Below are 18,868 nucleotides of genomic sequence, written 5' to 3' on the forward strand. Positions count from 1 at the left end.
TGCCACAGGTAAGTTACAGGTGCTGTTAATTACACAAATTAGAGAAGCATCACATGATTTTTCGAACAGTGTGAATACTTTTGTCCACCCCCTTTTTTATATTTGGTGTGGAATTATATCCAATTTGGCTTTAGGACTATTCTTTTTGTGTTTTTCACTTAAGACAAATTAAATGAAGATAATACCAAATAATTTGTGTTTGCAATCATTTTCAGGAAGAAACTGAGTATTATCTGACAGAATTGCAGGGGTGTGAATACTTTTGGCCATGACTGTACATGAACATCCACATATAGACATGATTCCCCACCCAGGGGAGGAAGTGGATATTATTACAATTATGTATATAGATTGTGAATCTACCCTAATTGTCTAAGGGGTACTTCCGTCTGTCACGGTTATTCGTTCGCTGATTGGTCTCGGCAGCTGCCTGTCATGGCTGCCGCGACCAATCGGCGACGGCCACAGTCCGATTAGTCCCTCCCCTACTCCCCTGCACTCACTGCCCGGCGCCCGCTCCGTAATCCCCTCCGCTCACACAGGGTTAATGGCAGCGGTAACGGCCCGCGGTGTAACGCACTCCGTTACCGCTATTAACCTTGTGTGTCACCAACTATTTACTATTGATGCTGCCTATGCAGCATCAATAGTAAAAATATGTCATGTTAAAAATAATTAAAAAAAAAAAAAAAAACCTGCTATAGTCACCATCCGCCGCCTTTCCCGCTCCTCGCCACGCTCCCGGAACCGCGCCATTGCAAACAGCAGCTTCCGGTCCCGTCCCAGGGCTGGTGTGCGACAAGGACCTGCCGTGACGTCACGGTCATGTGACCGCGACGTCATCAAAAGTCCTGCTCACACCAGCCCTGGGACTGCAAGCTGCCGCTTGCAATGGAGCGGTCCCGGGAGCGTGGCGTGGAGCGGGAAAGGCGGCGGATGGTGAGTATAGCAGGACTTCAACGAGCTATAGGTGAGTATATGTTTATTTATTTTTTAAGTCTCTATACTATGTGGCTCTGTGCTGGCCAATATACTACGTGGCTCTGCTATATACTACGTGACTGGGCAATATACCGTACTACGTGGGCTGTGCTATATACTATGTGGCTGGGCAATACGTGACTGCAATATACTACGTAGTTGGGCAATATACTACGTGGCTGGGCAATATACTACGTGACTGGGCAATATACCACGTCGCTGGGCAATATACCACGTGGCTGGGCAATATACCACGTGGTTGGGCAATATACCACGTGGCTGGGCAATATACCACGTGGACATGCATATTCTAGAATACTCGATGCGTTAGAATCGGGCCACCATCTAGTCTATAATAACTACATACCATCTCCAAATTCTCGAAGTAGATAGTGGAAAGAGGATCTGTCATGGCTGTTTTAGTAATTGCTTATATTTAGAGGCATAACAGAATTTTTGCATTAGGGCATTGCTGACATTTGCGGCACCAACTATCACAGGTCTTTAATAGCATTGGTCTTTTCATGTAGTTCAAAGAAGCCTTTTTTCGCCCCCTTAGGCTCCATGACTGGAGTGAGTACAACACCTGCACCCACCATTGTTATGCCCCTACTTAATAAAATAACATTTCTGGAGCATCGTTTTTATTAAAATTCTGCCTTGTGTTTTTCCTCCTGTTTTTTCCTCTTGGAAATTTTAGAATGAAATGTTAACTGGGTGTTACCATTCCACTTGTCAGAGTGCAAAAGATCACACTTCACTTGGTAAGAGTTGTCAATTCCTATGAGGGATAGCAGAGAAATGGCACAATGTAGAGTTCTGAGAAAAGATGCTCCAGAATTGTAATGTCATGTGGATTACAATTATTTATTAAAACAGATATCTCCAAAGGGATGACAGATCCTCTTCAAAGCCCATGTTAGGAAAACTTAATTAATGACTGGTCCAACTCCATTATTGAAACCCAGCAAAAGTCAGACCAAAAATAGTTTCTTAGACATTCTCAAGAATTGCCAGTATAAATAAGATAGACTTAAATGGGCTTGTCGCTTGGTCAAAAGTGATCAGCTTTTGCTCTTATTTTATTTCCGCTGCTCCACAGTGAATTCTTTTTTTTTTTAATAAAAATCCACCATACAGTTCCAGAGATTAGCCTTTTTATATTATTACGATGATCTTTATAAGAGAGAGGTGGTATTCACAGGATCCTCTGGGGCGGGTCTTTATACTGTCCTGCATTATTAGTCTGTTAGTAACACCCCTTCTGTAAAGAAGATAAAAATTAGCACTAGATAAAAAGGCCTATATATCTGGGACCATATAACAAATTTTAAAAAAATAATGTCCAGGGAAGCAGCAGGAATAAAATAGTAGCAAAGATTGGACACTTGACCTGGTGACAGAGCTTTTTTTTTTTTTTCTTAATAAATTTGGAACAATTCAATTTTGCTGTCTGAGTTGCCCACATTAAAGAAAAAGGGCCCTTATTGCTTTCGCACTTGTACATACTGCACCATTGTTTTGTTTGTCCCTTCCCACAATCAGAAGTCCCTTTTACCTTACAGTCCATACGGAGGATGTGCTTGGCAATAGTCCTTGGGTCATTGTTTGTGAATAGTTCCTTGGCCCGTTTCAGTAGGGCTGTTTCCAATGGTTTATTTTCAGAGGGGAGTAAAATGGATTCAAAGTCATTTGGATTAAAAGCGGATACGTTCTCATACACCGGTCTAACGAACTCTCCCTCGTCCCCCATATCGGTATGTTCCGGTTGTGAGCACTGAGATATACTGTCCTCCAATGTGGGGAAATTCAGTTCGGAGTTACTAAGAGAGAAGGTCTCCTCTTCGTCAGTTTTCTGACTTTCCAGAAAACTGTTATGTGACGAATGTGTCTTTGTCCACCCAACGTCCTCTGTAGGAGTAGGGTGCAGTTCACAATAGTTGGCTTCGGCGTTCTGCCAGATTGCAGGGGACTGTGGCTGCTTGACATACAATGACTTGCTGGGCTTTGGAGGGGGTCTAGGACAGAGCTGACTGTCTGATCCTCTCAATGCCTCTGCGGAGTGAGCCTCAGAGCTGAACCTCCGGATTTCTGTTGGGCTTAACGTAGGTTCACTTCCAGTCCTGAAGACATGTGGTCTTGGCGTTAACCGGCCATCCATTCCTGGTGACAAGTATGGCTGTCTACTGCCTACAAAAAAGGTGGCCATATTATTATGATTTATCTGTGCATATTGGCAAACATTTATCAGTGACTTTCCCTTTACCGTCTAGAGCAGTGTTTCTCAACTCCAGTCCTCAAGACCCATCAACAGGTCATGTTTTCAGGATTTCCTTAGTATTCATAGGTGATGGAATTAATGATTGAGCCGGTGATGAAATTATCACCTGTGCAATACTAAGGAAATCCTGAAAACATGACATGTTGTTGGATCTTGAGGACCGGAGCTGAGAAAAACTGGTCTAGACCATTCCTATAACCTACAAGGTTATGGGTACATATGAATCCCATGTTGACCTGCCAACTTATAGATCAATATCAGACATGATCTGCAACGCAACAATTTTCCAATATTTAAGTGGAGGGTTTGTAAGTGCGTCCAAAAGTAATAGCAGCTCTAAAAGTTGCAACGGACCCAGGACAGCAATGTACCTAGACACTTACTTAGCGGTAGGTAGCTTTCCGATTGGTGAGAGTTCAGAGGTCGCCTCTTTTCCCGCATGTTGTCTAAACATGATGGATGGCTGCCGCTCTTCTCTTTATTTCTGGAAGGACCAATATACATATAAATTACAAGTACACGACAGTACATAATATCTTAATGTAAAGTGCTGTGGAATATGTTGGCCCTATATAAATTATTATCTTTAAAGGGTCTCTATATTGACTTTTACAATTGATGCTTCCAATAGATAACACTACAGTTATCTTTCTCTGTGAAGAGACTATTTGCATGTTGAAGAGCATTGCATGGCCTATAAGGCTATGTGCACAAGTTGCGGATTAGCCTTAGGAATTTCTGGTGCGGATTCTGCCTCTCCTGGCAGAAAACGCAGCTGTGGATTTGTCGCGTTTTTTGTGCAGATCCGCAGCGTTTTTTTTGTGCGTCTTTGCTGCATATTTTTGTGGATTTGCTGCGTTTTTTACCCCTGCGGTTTTCTATAATGGAATGTTTACAAAAACGCTGCAGATCCGCAAACAAGAAGTGACATGCTACTTCTTTCAAACTGCAGCGTTTCCGCACCGGATTTTCCGCAACGTGTGCACAGCATTTTTTTTTCTCATTGATTTACATTGTGCTGTAAATCAATTGCGGATCTCCAGCGTTTCTGCACCGCAAAAAAAACGCTGCGGATCCGCAGAGAATCCGCAACGTGTGCACATACCCTAAGTCTCCATACACCAACTTGGTGTTCTCCACAAGGACAAATTTCCTCATCTGCCCTATGGTGTTTTTGATTTCCTCTGGATCAACATGTTAAGTCTTCCAATGAAACTGGTCGCACTGTGTGAATACGAGTATTCCGTATGAGGCTACAAGTAAACATTTCTATAATCTAACAACTATATATCTAATGTACAGATATTAAGCCTGCTTCTAGCTGTACTGCGCTATATGAAGGGTACATACAATTATTTATATACCAGTATGGCCACTAGGTGGCAATGTTTTGGGTTTCTTTTCAAGCTGAATGATACTAGCAGTAGAAATTCTTTAAAGTGCCCCTGTCAGCCGGATCGTGCTCAGTAACCTACAGACACTGTCAGGTCGGCGCCGTTATACTGATTACAATGATACCTGGTGATGAAATCTGTCTTGTGGTTGTTGTTTAATTTTTTATATACAAACTAAAAATAAAATCCCCTTCTGCAGGCAGACACCAGCGCCTGCACGGAATCATGATCACATTCATTGTGTGCATGTAATTATTGTTTTTGATGGCATCTATAAATTCCTAAAAAAAAAAAAAAAAAAAAAACATGTTTGAAAATGGTGCCACCTGCGCAGTAGCAGTTATCGGTGATCCCATAGATGTTACTGCGCAGGTGGCACCATCTTGGAATAGGCTTTTTTTCCCCTCTAGCAGGATGGTGGCGCCTGCACAGTTGCATCTATGGGATCACCGATAACTGCTACTGTGCAGCTGTCGCCATTTTCAAATTGATTTTTTGTAATGAATTTATAGATGCTATAAAAAATAATTATATGCACATTACGGATATGATCATGGTGCAGCTCCACCGCCTGCCTGCAGAAGTGGATTTTTTTTTAAATATATATAATATTCATTATGTAAATTAGGGGGCAGGTCAGTGAGGGATCAGTGACCTGTCAGAAGCCATACTGGTGAATACCTAATCAGAGCACCACATGAAGACCCTCACAGACCTCCCTGGAGCACGAGCATATCATTAACTCAAAACTGAAAAAAAAAAAAAGATTAAACAACAACCACAAGACGCATTTCATCACCAGGTATCATTGTAATCAGTATAACGGCGCCAACCGGACAGAGTCTATGCACAATCCTGCTGACAGGATTAAAGGACCATCTGAAAAAGAATTATTCCTCGTTCAGAAAATTTCTGTTACTCCTCCTATAAGGACAAAAAGTAAACCATGAACAGCAGTGAGCAGAGATCTCTAGTTTGGCAAATTAATACAGAAAGTATGAAGCCGTAAGCTCTTGAGCACACGTTGCAGATTTGATGCGTTCTTGCCATGTAGATTTGCTTGCAAAACCTGAAGCAATCCTGAGGTCAGCAAAGTGAATGAAAAAACTGAACTGTTATGCACATGTTGAGTATTTTTGACTTTCAGATTTGGTGCAGAAAATAATCTGCAGCGTGTCAATTCTGTGCGATTTTCACCATTGACATCAGTCAAAAGACGCAGAGCAAAAATGCATAAAATGCGTGTATCTGCAGCTGTGTTTTTTCCTGTCAAGAGATGCAGAAATAGTGCAGAAATGTGTGCACATAGCCCTATACCACTTTAATTTCCTAAAGAGGACCTGTGCGCTCTCCTGTCTCGTCTATTTTATATCCTCTTTTAAACACTTGTATTCTTCATGGAGATTTTTTATTTTAGGACTCGGCCTTGTGTTATTCCTCCTAGAAATGTATGAATAAACTGACAGCAGGGTGTGTCCCTACATACTGACACTCTACCTTGACAAGGGTAATGATTAGTGATAAGCGAACGTGCTCGCATAAGGTGTTATCTGAGCATGCTCTGGTGGTAACAGTGTCTTTGGTGCGCTCGAATATTATGATTGAATCCCCGCGGCTGTTCGACAGTCACAACACAGGTTGTGCATGTGTTGCAGCTGTAGAACATGTTTTCGAGCACACCAAAGACACTGTGTTAGCACTCGAGCGTGCTCGCTCATCACTAGTAAATGATAAAACTCATTTTTCTTTTTTTTTTTTTTATTGAATATTTAGGAGGAATAACGGAGGAACATCACACCGCATAGGTCTACAAACTGATGCTCCAGAATTCTAATTTAATGAGCAATACTAAAAAAAAAAAAAAAAAATGCAAATGAGAAATTTGTGTTCCATTGTACAGATATTCAAAAGAATATCAGAAAAGGATGGGTAATACATACAATTTTTTTTATTGTTATTATTTTATATAATCTGCACAAGTTTGATCACAAACCTTAGCAGATTTCCCCGGATCAGGCTTTGCTCCAGTGTTAGTCCGTGACCTATATTGAGACTGAGTCTTTTAGGGGTGTCTGCTTTTTCTTCCAGTACTCCCATTTCCAAACGTCTAACTGGGGAGACGCCATACTTTTCCTCAATACACCTTAACGGTACTGTCCTGGTGACAGGCTGGAAAATGATGGCTCCGCTCTGTAGTGACACCGGCTTGCGATTGCCCACGTAGTATCTGACTAATGCAGGGACGTTGTCAAAGCTGTCGTGTTCAAACTGGTACTGAATCCGACTGTAAGCTTCGTTGAGCCGGATGAGGACTTTATTTATCTTGAAATGTTGGGAGAGGTTTTTCCACTGACAGGTGAGCACGAAATTTCCAGGGCTGGACAACGAATCCCTGATCAGAAAGTCTCCATCTCTCATCACCAGGCTCTCGGAAATCTGCAGAGGAAGGACATGGAGTGAATTCATTCTGGACGAGGCTCGTTAGGAGTGTAAGCAAAGCAAATGTGTAGAAAAACATATATATATATCACCCTGTATAATAATACATGATAATCTGAATCAGCAGGGGAAGGCTAAATAGGACAGGAAAAATTTTAAGAAAAAAAAACAACCGGCACTTATGCAGAATGCTATAAACATTATTAAAAATTGAGGATTATTTCATGATTAAAGCACAAATTCATACATGGTCGACGTGTTTCCACTGCACTAAGCAGTCTTACAAATGATCATTAGTCATGAGTAAGACTGCTTAGTGCAGTCGAAACGCGTTGACTGGGTCATGTCGACCATGTAAAATTTTTCTTTTGTATGCGCTATATTTTCTTTTGAAAAATAAAAGACAAGGAAAATCCAGTCCTGTTGAGCCGGACTCCAATTTTTTCTATTGTCCTTGATGTGAGGCCAGGGCGAGGCCGGTGTCTGAGCCCCAGGTGGATGAGCTGGAATAGTTTTTATAAAAATTAGTTGGGAACCCTATACATAACTAATCATCTCAACTGACCCAATTAAATAGATGCCAAAGTGCAATTCACGAGGAATAAGAATTCAAAAAGTAACACCCTATATTATGTACCAGAGGTCTGCCCGCCATAATTATAAGCCGACCATACCATCCCGGCACTGCCTATAGAGCATAGTGATGATGTGAGGACAATTTATAAAGAGCATCCAGCAAACCATAATTTAGTTGGTGTCCAATTGAGCAAATAGATTTGCGAAGCTCAGACGTGGTGTCCGTCCGGTCCTCCATGCCGGTCAGATCAGGGCAGTAGTCACTTTCAGCAGCCAGGGTGCCACTTGCACTTAGCAGACCGTGTGCAGTCATGATGCCAGGCTGAGGATGCCAGCTGGCAGAGAAGACCAGACTGCATGTAGGACCAGGGACATGTGAATGGTTTTGGCTCGGCTATAAGTTGGAGTCGTACAGTCCATATAGGCCGGATTTCCTACTAGGTGTCTAAACCAGCCTGGTCTATAACCAATACTGGGATTTTTTTTTTCCAGAAAAACAATGTGGCAAGCCATGGAGTTATTTCTGCTCCCTTACTGGAGAGATTCACAGATTCCACAACCTTCCATTAATGCAAACATTATAATAATACCGGCATCATGGCGCCACTACGCTGATGATGTGACCCCATCAGAGCATAGCCGGAGTAGGCCGTTCCTATAGTGTTGGCACAATCTATGAACAGACTTTACATTTCTTCTGCCATGATTGCAGACTGTAGCCAAGTTTTCTGATAATGCTATAGATGCCATCGGGCAACATGTGCTACCTCCTTGATTAATTTTGCTTTTTGCAGACTTGGTTCATTGCTGCTGACCCGCATTTTGGATTAATCCATCATTTTTTTTCATTAATGTTGTCAGCACTTGTGACATGGGAATATCATCCATGTAATGGAAGCATTTTCCTACTCTCTCGTCTGACCTCTTGTCTGGGAGTGAGCACAGACGTCGCCGCACTGGCAGCTGCATCTGATATATCACAAGTCCCCAGTGATGGCGGAGGGAATAATATTTGCTTGTTTCACTTCCACTCGCGGCATAGTACTTACACAATACAGAGAGATTATAGGAAAATCAATTCCCTTCTGCCTTTGGGTTCATCTACCAGTAGCGGCTACTCAGGGGTGACTATAGTGTATGCAGGGGCTGCAGCCTAAGTCCGGTCCAAAAGGTCCATTACTATTAAAAAGAAGCAATGATACTTGGCGGCCCTGTTGGAGATTTTACATTGGGCACAAAGCGGCTGTCTACTCATTTACTCACTGTCGGCTCTCAGTTACTTATTAAGAATCACGTGCGTCTAAGTCACATCCAGCGAATTCTTACAGATCCGTTCCAAGACAAGTAAATGAGAATCTCAGCTAAAAGCCAACTGTAATAATAACGAAACCTGTGGTTGTAAAAAAACAAACTACAATTCCCAGCATGCCCTGAGAGCCACAGGCAGTTTGTCATCTAAATCAAGGCAAGATCAGATTACTGTCATTTTTCCTAAAGCAAAAATAAATTTACCTCTTGGACTCTCTACATGTATTGCTCCCGGGGTACACTCAGCCTGTAGGACCGCACAGAGGCCGCGCTGCTCCGTACTGCGGAGCCATACGCCCTCCATGCTCTGCGGTACAGGCCGGATGCACCGGGCTCGGCGGTGCACATAGATTGTACGACCCTGGTGGGCACAACTATCGCTAGTGGATGGCACTAGGCATCATTTACCAACTGAATACCCAAGTAAAAAAATACATAGAGGAAATCTTTGGCGGGACCATTGTCACATTTCATTTTTCCAGAACATGTCACAATGAAACCCTTTACTTTCTATACCAGGTAATATTCTTTATTTCCTGATTTTTCTGCGGATCAGTCACCGTTGAGGTGATCTAGTTGGTTTTTCCAGTTCATTGGATGACCCTTTACTAACCGGACTGTCATTATATTCTTCGTGATGATGGCGTCTGCTCCGTCACTTATGGGAAGGTGTGTTAAGCAAACAGGTCAGGTGTGGTGACAATCCGCCCCGACACCTGCTGCTCACCATACACACGTGTACTGCTCACCCCATCCAGGAGCATTATTCAGTGCCAGCTTCTTCATATATTGCATTATTCCAATCCCTTTAACCCATTGTTTCCCTCCTGCTGCACTCACCTGGCGAGGGATCCGTCCGTGGTACCAGGCATGGCTGCGTAAGTCCTCGCTGCTCAGCTTCAGCTCCTCCTCCAGCTCCTTCTTCAGTTTGTCAGGTGTCCCTCCATCCATGATATATCGCTCTTTGGAGAACTGGAAGACACAACAGGTGAATGTGACTCTCCCCGGAGCCGGTGTCACCTGGCCGCCTCTTCAGCAGCCGCAATGCAAACAGGAACTTTCATTTTGTCACTTGTCACATGCGCTGTCACCAGTCCCACGGAGGTGGGTGTTCCTAAGCCTGCCTCCATGATCAAAGGCCACCATGCAGGGATCGGATGCACAGAGGCTACACCTGGGCTCAGATACCTTACTTTCAGATCTCCCAGCTGCCCTTTGTACTAGGTTTATGGCCTCTGCCTATAGACTGTTAGCACTTAACCCATAAATGACCAGACGCAGCATAAAAAGAGGGATAGACTACCTCTAAATAAATAATACTCATATTAATAGTTGAACCCCCAATGGCACGGATTGTAATAATACACTTATATACATGTGGATAGGCTACATATAAAGTTCCTTAAAGGGAGTTTGTCACCAGATTTTTTCCACCTAATTTGAGAGCAGTTGAGAGTCTGATTCCAGCGATGTATCATCGGGCTACTTGCTGTAGTTTTGATAAAGTCACTTATCAGCAAGAGATCAGATAAGCAGGTTTATTCTAGTGATGTAGTCCATCCCCGTCCCCACCACTGCTTGGCTGCTTTCTGCCTATGCGCAGTGTACGCATAACACATCCAATCAGTGATGCCGGTGAGGTTATACACAGCTAAGCATTCAGAGAACTACAGGGATTTTATCAAAACTACAGCAAGAAGCCCAGCAAGTGATACATCACTGGAATCAGAGTTTCTACCCCTACATTATGCAGCTCTTGGATGGGATCACAAACCTGGTGACAGATTCCCATTTAAATTGTTTCTAACATATAGAGACAATACATGGGTATAGAAATAAATCTCCGCCCATGGGATGACAAAGGTCCATGGTAAAACCGAGCACCGGGACATGGTACATCGGAAACCCCAAAGCCATAGAAGAAGCTCATGTATAGGATGTATTATTTTCATCAGATAACCACGTCCCTTTAAGTACCATGATAAAAGGACTAACGGCCACTTATGGGAAGGAGATCAGTATAACAAAACCCTGCAACCTGGATAAATCATTCGGACGCCATACATCATGAAAAAAATGTTAATTCCAGGTGACAGGCCCCATCTAATCCTCCCATTACCAATCACTCACGTACCAGACACCATTGTGGGACGTCAAAGACACAAAAGGAGTCTTTAGAGAATGCTTAAGAATATGGAAAATGTAATGAGAGGATTGTGCAGCTTAGGTTTCAATTTTACATAAGCCGTCTCTGAAACCATGAGATTTCTCCCAATTAAGAGAAACGTGTAGATGAAGTAAAGTGGGATCCTGCATGAAAGAAATGCGATGTTATAGGCAAATATCATACAAGTGTGAACATTTAAGGAGGCCCTGTCACCTGGTCAAAAGTTTCCCGTTTTTTTCGCTAATTTTATTTCCGCTGTTTCCCTCATTATTCCATTATTACTTTTTTTTAAAAGTAAATTCCACCATGTGGCTCTAGAAATATGAGCCTTTTTATATAGTGCTACTTTTTCGGGTCTTTAAGGGGGTGAAGCTCACAGGGTAATAATGCGGAGCAGCCTAAAGACTCGCCCCTGAGGATCCCTTTGTAAAGACCATAACATTTTGCATTAACTAAGAAGGCCCGTATCTCTAAAACCAAATGGCGGATTAAAAACCAAATACTCAGGGGAGCAGTGGAAATAACATAAGAGCAAAAACCGGCTGATTTTGACCTGGTGACAGGTCTTCTTTAAAGATATTATTACAGAATATGTAAAAAAACTAATAGAAATAAAACCAACATTGCCTCTGAGCGAGTGGGTGTGTGTTGCCTTTATGAAAGCTATAAAAAAAATAAAAGAGAAATGGTCATAGATAATAGAATAGCTGATAAATAACACTGTAATAAGTCCTAACATACCGCCACATACACACTACAAAGAGCTCCACTGTATCTGCTCATCGGCCTGCAGAATATTACAAAACAAAATTGCTCTAGAAACCTTTGAAGACTTACAATAACTCATTTCTCTGCTGCTATCAATGGAACAAAAATAAACTGCAGAATTTGGACTTTAATAATGATAATTTTCTCATTTTTTGTGCCATGATTGGACTGGTTGTGTCTTAATTGTCCATAGGGCTGTGATCAGAATATCCCCATTTAGGGTATGCGCATACAGAGCATTTATGGTGGTCAGACACGACATTTCAGAGTGGAAACAGCTTCGAATAACACTCATTCTTTGGGAAGTCTTTGGAGTTTTTAGTTTCCTGATGCTGTTTTAGGTTATGCTCGCTCATTTCTTTTATTTTTTTTTTTTTTTTTATAGTAGAAACTCTCCCGGAAACCACGAGTTTTGATTGGAGAGTTTCTGCTCTGAAAACTGAGCGACATAATTTAGTGTGAACACACCCTTAGGGTAAGTGCACACAATGTGAACTAGCAGAGTTTTTCCAGCAGAAGACTAATTCACTCTCCCAAAGAGTCTTTTGTGTTTTTTTTTTGGTAATTTCCTGAGCATTTTTCCTACAGTTTTGGCCACCAGCGAATCTTTGGAGGGTTTTCCCCATGGTTTTTGTGATATCTTATTTACTACAATGTTCTAGTTATTTTTATCCGTCCATTAAATAATGAAGAAACCACTAGCGATTTTTCAAGATGTTGTGTGAATTGTGAATATACATGGAAAGAGTTTTTGGCTTCTCACAAAACTACATAACTCAATCTCGTCAGCTCCTCTTGCTCTATAATATGGTGGCGGCAGATTGTACGGCGTTTTCATGGTGACGATAGCTATAATCGGGTGGTATTGTCTGCTGATAAACTTATTCATATAAAGTCCACACAAGTTATTTTCACCTGTTAGAATCTATAACTTAGACTGGAAACTATTCTTATTTCTAGCTTGGAAAACACAGCTTGGGAACTTTGCTGAAAAAGACCCCGATATGTTGGCACAGAGTGTTCCTTCTGAAAACAGATAAAAGCTTTTCAGATTCATTCATCTCAGCTGACAATGAGCCATACACTGTGATGTGCTGCCAACAGGTCCACAGCAGAGCACGCCAACATCCCCAATACTAGCCCCGTGTGTACTGTGCACAGTTAGGGTCCATAATACAGTTTTATGAAAAAGTTTGGGCACCCCCATTAATCTTAAGCTTAATGTTTTATAAAAATTGTTTGTTTGTTTTTGCAACAGCTATTTCAGTTTCATATATCTAATAACTGTTGGACACAGTAATGTTTCTGCCTTGAAATGAGGTTTATTGTACTAACAGAAAATGTGCAATCTGCATTCAAACAAAATTTGACAGGTGCATAAGTATGGGCACCCTTATCATTTTCTTGTTTTAAATACTCCTACCTACTTTTTACTGACTTACTAAAGCACATTTTTTGGTTTTCTAACCTCACTGAGCTTTGAACTTCATAGCCAGGTGTATGCAATCATGAGAAAAGCTACTTAAAGTGGCCACTTTCAAGTTGTTCTCCTGTTTGAATCTCCTCTGAAGAGTGGCATCATGGGCTCCTCAAAAAAACTGTCTAATGATCTGAAAACAAAGATTATTCAACATAGTTGTTCAGGGGAAGGATACAAAAAGCTGTCTCAGAGATTTAACCTGTCAATTTCCACTGTGAGGAACATAGTAAGGAAATGGAAGAACACAGGTACAGTTCTTGTTAAGGCCAGAAGTGGCAGGCCAAGAAAAACATCAGAAAGGCAGAGAAGAAGAATGGTGAGATCAGTCAAGGACAATCCTCAGACCACCTCCAGAGTGCTGCAGCATCAACTTGCTGCAGATGGTGTCACTGTGCATCGGTCAACTATACAACACACTTTGCACAAAGAGAAGCTGTATGGGAGAGTGATGCGAAAGAAGCCGTTTCTGCAAGCACGCCACAAACAGTCGGCTGAGGTATGCAAAAGCACATTTGGAGAAGCCAATTTCTTTTTGGAAGAAGGTCCTGTGGACTGATGAAACCAAGATTGAGTTCTTTGGTCATACAAAAAGGCGTCATGCATGGTGGCCAAAAAACACAGCATTCCAAGAAAAACATTTGCTACCCACAGTAAAATGTGGTGGAGGTTCCATCATGCTTTGGGGCTGTGTGGCCAATGCCGGCACCGGGAATCTTGTTAAAGTTGAGGGACGCATGGATTCCTCTCAGTATCAGCAGATTCTTGACAATAATGTTCATGAATCAGTGACAAAGTTGAAGTTACGCAGGGGATGGATCCTTCAGCAAGACAATGATCCAAAACACCGCTCCAAATCTACTCAGGCATTCATGCAGAGGAACAATTACACTGTTCTGGAATGGCCATCCCAGTCCCCAGTCCTGAATATCATTGAACATCTGTGAGATCATTTGAAGAGGGCTGTCCATGCTCGGCGACCATCAAACTTAACTGAACTGGAATTGTTTTGTAAAGAGGAATGGTCAAAAATACCTTGATCCAGAAACTCATTACAAGCTACAGGAAGTGACTAGAGGCTGTTATTTTTGCAAAAGGGGGATCTACTAAATATTAATGTCACTTTTCTGGTGGGGTGCCCATACTTATGCATCTGTCAAATTTTGTTTGAATGCAGATTGCACATTTTCTGTTAGTACAATAAATCTCATTTCAAGGCAGAAACATTACTGTGTCCAACAGTTATTAGATATATGAAGCTGAAATAGCTGTTGCAAAAAAAAACAATTTTTATAAAACATTAAGCTTAAGATTAATAGGGGTGCCCAAACTTTTTCATATAACTGTATATCCACAGTACAAGGCATATGACTGCAAGGTATAACTCGTGTGCAGCCAATACATACAACAAGGCTGACAGCCTAAAAGCTGCAAATTATTAACCAGATCTGCATGGATTACTGCTCATACACAGGATTACGAGAGGATCCCGAGGGCTGCACCTGCCATTCTGTAGCTTTATCTCCGATTAGCACAGTATTAGTGCATCGATTCTGGAACCGCAGTTCTGCATATGTCAATAATGGACTTTTAGGGATTCAGATTAGATTTGCAGCGTCTTAGCCTCTGGTCATTCAGAATATGGATATACACACACTGATCCCGTTAGGGAAGATTTTATTTTGCAATGGAAAGTGGATCGGTCTTCAGACTATGTAGTTCTATGAAAAAATCTTGTGAGGTTTGGCTAATAGGACTGATCGGAGATTCGCAGATACATATTCACTGCAGACAGATGTCAGTCACCACTAAGGGAAGGGAAAGCGTTCTTCGCATGAATACATCAGACGACTCCAATTAACTCAAGGCTGAAGTATATTTTGTGCAATTTTATCTAACGAGAGAGTAGATTTGCCCCCATAATAGTCTGTCCTTGCATAGTATATCTGATTAAAATGTTCTTAAAAATGGAGGTATCCACTACTTTTGCTACTTTGATGAAACCGCCTAGAATTGTCTAGTATCATGCATATACTCAACTATTAATCCACCAGTGACTGTGTGCTGCCCAAAAGTAGTGATGTGCTCCCTCCTGTGGCAATGGGACAGTGCAACACCTTACTAAAACTACCAGCTTAATGCTGGGAATGGGATGGGTGCAACACCTTACTAAAACTACCGGCTTAATGCTGGGAATGGGACAGTGCATCGCCTTACTAAAACTACCAGCTTAATGCTGGGAATGGGACAGTGCATCACCTTACTAAAACTACCAGCTTAATGCTGGGAATGGGACAGTGCATCACCTTACTAAAACTACCAGCTTAATGCTGGGAATGGAACAGTGCATCACCTTACTAAAACTACCAGCTTAATGCTGGGAATGGGACAGTGCATCACCTTACTAAAACTACCAGCTTAATGCTGGGAATGGGACAGTGCATCACCTTACTAAAACTACCAGCTTAATGCTGGGAATGGGACGGTGCATCACCTTACTAAAACTACCGGCTTAATGCTGGGAATGGGTCGGTGCATCACCTTACTAAAACTACCAGCTTAATGCTGGGAATGGGACGGTGCATCACCTTACTAAAACTACCGGCTTAATGCTGGGAATGGGACAGTGCATCACCTTACTAAAACTACCGGCTTAGTGCTGGGAATGGGACAGTGCATCACCTTACTAAAACTACCGGATTAGTGCTGGGAATGGGACAGTGCATCACCTTACTAAAACTACCGGCTTAGTGCTGGGAATGGGACAGTGCATCACCTTACTAAAACTACCGGCTTAGTGCTGGGAATGGGACAGTGCATCACCTTACTAAAACTACCGGATTAGTGCTGGGAATGGGACAGTGCATCACCTTACTAAAACTACCGGCTTAATGCTGGGAATGGGACAGTGCATCACCTTACTAAAACTACCAGCTTAGTGCTGGGAATGGGACAGTGCATCACCTTACTAAAACTACCAGCTTAGTGCTGGGAATGGGACAGTGCAACACCTTACTAAAACTACCAGCTTAGTGCTGGGAATGGGACAGTGCAACACCTTACTAAAACTACCAGCTTAATGTTGGGAATGGGACAGTGCATCACCTTACTAAAACTACCAGCTTAGTGCTGGGAATGGGACAGTGCATCACCTTACTAAAACTACCGGCTTAGTGCTGGGAATGGGACAGTGCATCACCTTACTAAAACTACCGGCTTAGTGCTGGGAATGGGACAGTGCAACACCTTACTAAAACTACCGGCTTAGTGCTGGGAATGGGACAGTGTAACACCTTACTAAAACTACCGGCTTAGTGCTGGGAATGGGACAGTGCATCACCTTACTAAAACTACCGGCTTAGTGCTGGGAATGGGACAGTGCATCACCTTACTAAAACTACCGGCTTAATGCTGGGAATGGGACAGTGCAACACCTTACTAAAACTATCAGCTTAATGCTGGGAATGGGACAGTGCATCACCTTACTAAAACTACCAGCTTAGTGCTGGGAATGGGACAGTGCATCACCTTACTAAAACTATCGGCTTAATGCTGGGAATGGGACAGTACAACACCTTACTAAAACTACCGGCTTAGTGCTGGGAATGGGACAAACTACCGGCTTAATGCTGGGAATGGGACAGTGCAACACCTTACTAAAACTATCAGCTTAATGCTGGGAATGGGACAGTGCAACACCTTACTAAAACTATCAGCTTAATGCTGGGAATGGGACAGTGCAACACCTTACTAAAACTATCAGCTTAGTGCTGGGAATGGAACAGTGCATCACCTTACTAAAACTACCAGCTTAGTGCTGGGAATGGGACAGTGCATCACCTTACTAAAACTACCGGCTTAATGCTGGGAATGGGACAGTACAACACCTTACTAAAACTACCGGCTTAGTGCTGGGAATGGGACAGTGTAACACCTTACTAAAACTACCGGCTTAATGCTGGGAATGGGACAGTACAACACCTTACTAAAACTACCGGCTTAATGCTGGGAATGGGACAGTGCATCACCTTACTAAAACTACAGGCTTAATGCTGGGAATGGGACAGTACAACACCTTACTAAAACTACCGGCTTAGTGCTGGGAATGGGACAAACTACCGGCTTAGTGCTGGGAATGGGACAGTGTAACACCTTACTAAAACTACCGGCTTAGTGCTGGGGATGGGACAGTGTAACACCTTACTTAAACTACCGGCTTAGTGCTGGGAATGGGACAGTGCATCACCTTACTAAAACTACCAGCTTAGTGCTGGGAATGGGACAGTGCATCACCTTACTAAAACTACCGGCTTAGTGCTGGGAATGGGACAGTGCATCACCTTACTAAAACTACCGGCTTAATGCTGGGAATGCTGGGAATGGGACAGTACAACACCTTACTAAAACTACCGGCTTAGTGCTGGGAATGGGACAGTGTAACACCTTACTAAAACTACCGGCTTAGTGCTGGGAATGGGACAGTACAACACCTTACTAAAACTACCGGCTTAATGCTGGGAATGGGACAGTACAACACCTTACTAAAACTACCGGCTTAGTGCTGGGAATGGGACAAACTACCGGCTTAGTGCTGGGAATGGGACAGTGTAACACCTTACTAAAACTACCGGCTTAGTGCTGGGGATGGGACAGTGTAACACCTTACTTAAACTACCGGCTTAGTGCTGGGAATGGGACAGTGCATCACCTTACTAAAACTACCAGCTTAGTGCTGGGAATGGGACAGTGCATCACCTTACTAAAACTACCGGCTTAGTGCTGGGAATGGGACAGTGCATCACCTTACTAAAACTACCGGCTTAATGCTGGGAATGGGACAGTGCAACACCTTACTAAAACTATCAGCTTAGTGCTGGGAATGGGACAGTGTAACACCTTACTAAAACTACTGGCTTAATGCTGGGAATGGGACAGTGCATCACCTTACTAAAACTACCGGCTTAATGCTGGGAATGGGACAGTACAACACCTTACTAAAACTACCGGCTTAGTGCTGGGAATGGGACAAACTACCGGCTTAATGCTGGGAATGGGACAGTGCAACACCTTACTAAAACTATCAGCTTAGTGCTGGGAATGGGACAGTGCATCACCTTACTAAAACTACCAGCTTAGTGCTGGGAATGGGACAGTGTAACACCTTACTAAAACTACCGGCTTAGTGCTGGGAATGGGACAGTGTAACACCTTACTTAAACTACCGGCTTAGTGCTGGGAATGGGACAGTGCATCACCTTACTAAAACTACCGGCTTAATGCTGGGAATGGGACAGTGCAACACCTTACTAAAACTATCAGCTTAATGCTGGGAATGGGACAGTGCATCACCTTACTAAAACTACCAGCTTAGTGCTGGGAATGGGACAGTGCATCACCTAACTAAAACTACCAGCTTAGTGCTGGGAATGGGACAGTACAACACCTTACTAAAACTACCGGCTTAGTGCTGGGAATGG

At 42.7% G+C, this 18,868-nt stretch overlaps 1 protein-coding gene across 2 annotated transcripts in view; it reads right to left on the minus strand.

The window, feature by feature from the left end:
• The window catches only part of BCAR3 (BCAR3 adaptor protein, NSP family member), a 115,022-nt gene that overhangs the window by 10,728 nt on the left and 85,426 nt on the right, over window positions 1-18,868 (minus strand). For both annotated transcript variants that reach the window (XM_069737627.1, XM_069737628.1), the window contains 4 exons: window positions 9,820-9,951; window positions 6,650-7,092; window positions 3,646-3,746; window positions 2,540-3,171 (listed from right to left, as the gene is read on the minus strand). In XM_069737627.1, the coding sequence (XP_069593728.1) occupies window positions 2,540-3,171; window positions 3,646-3,746; window positions 6,650-7,092; window positions 9,820-9,951 (1,308 nt within the window). The remainder of the gene's footprint in view (window positions 1-2,539; window positions 3,172-3,645; window positions 3,747-6,649; window positions 7,093-9,819; window positions 9,952-18,868) is intronic.

Source organism: Ranitomeya imitator, chromosome 8 (genome assembly GCF_032444005.1).
Source record: "Ranitomeya imitator isolate aRanImi1 chromosome 8, aRanImi1.pri, whole genome shotgun sequence".
In the NCBI taxonomy this organism is placed as follows: domain Eukaryota; kingdom Metazoa; phylum Chordata; class Amphibia; order Anura; family Dendrobatidae; genus Ranitomeya; species Ranitomeya imitator.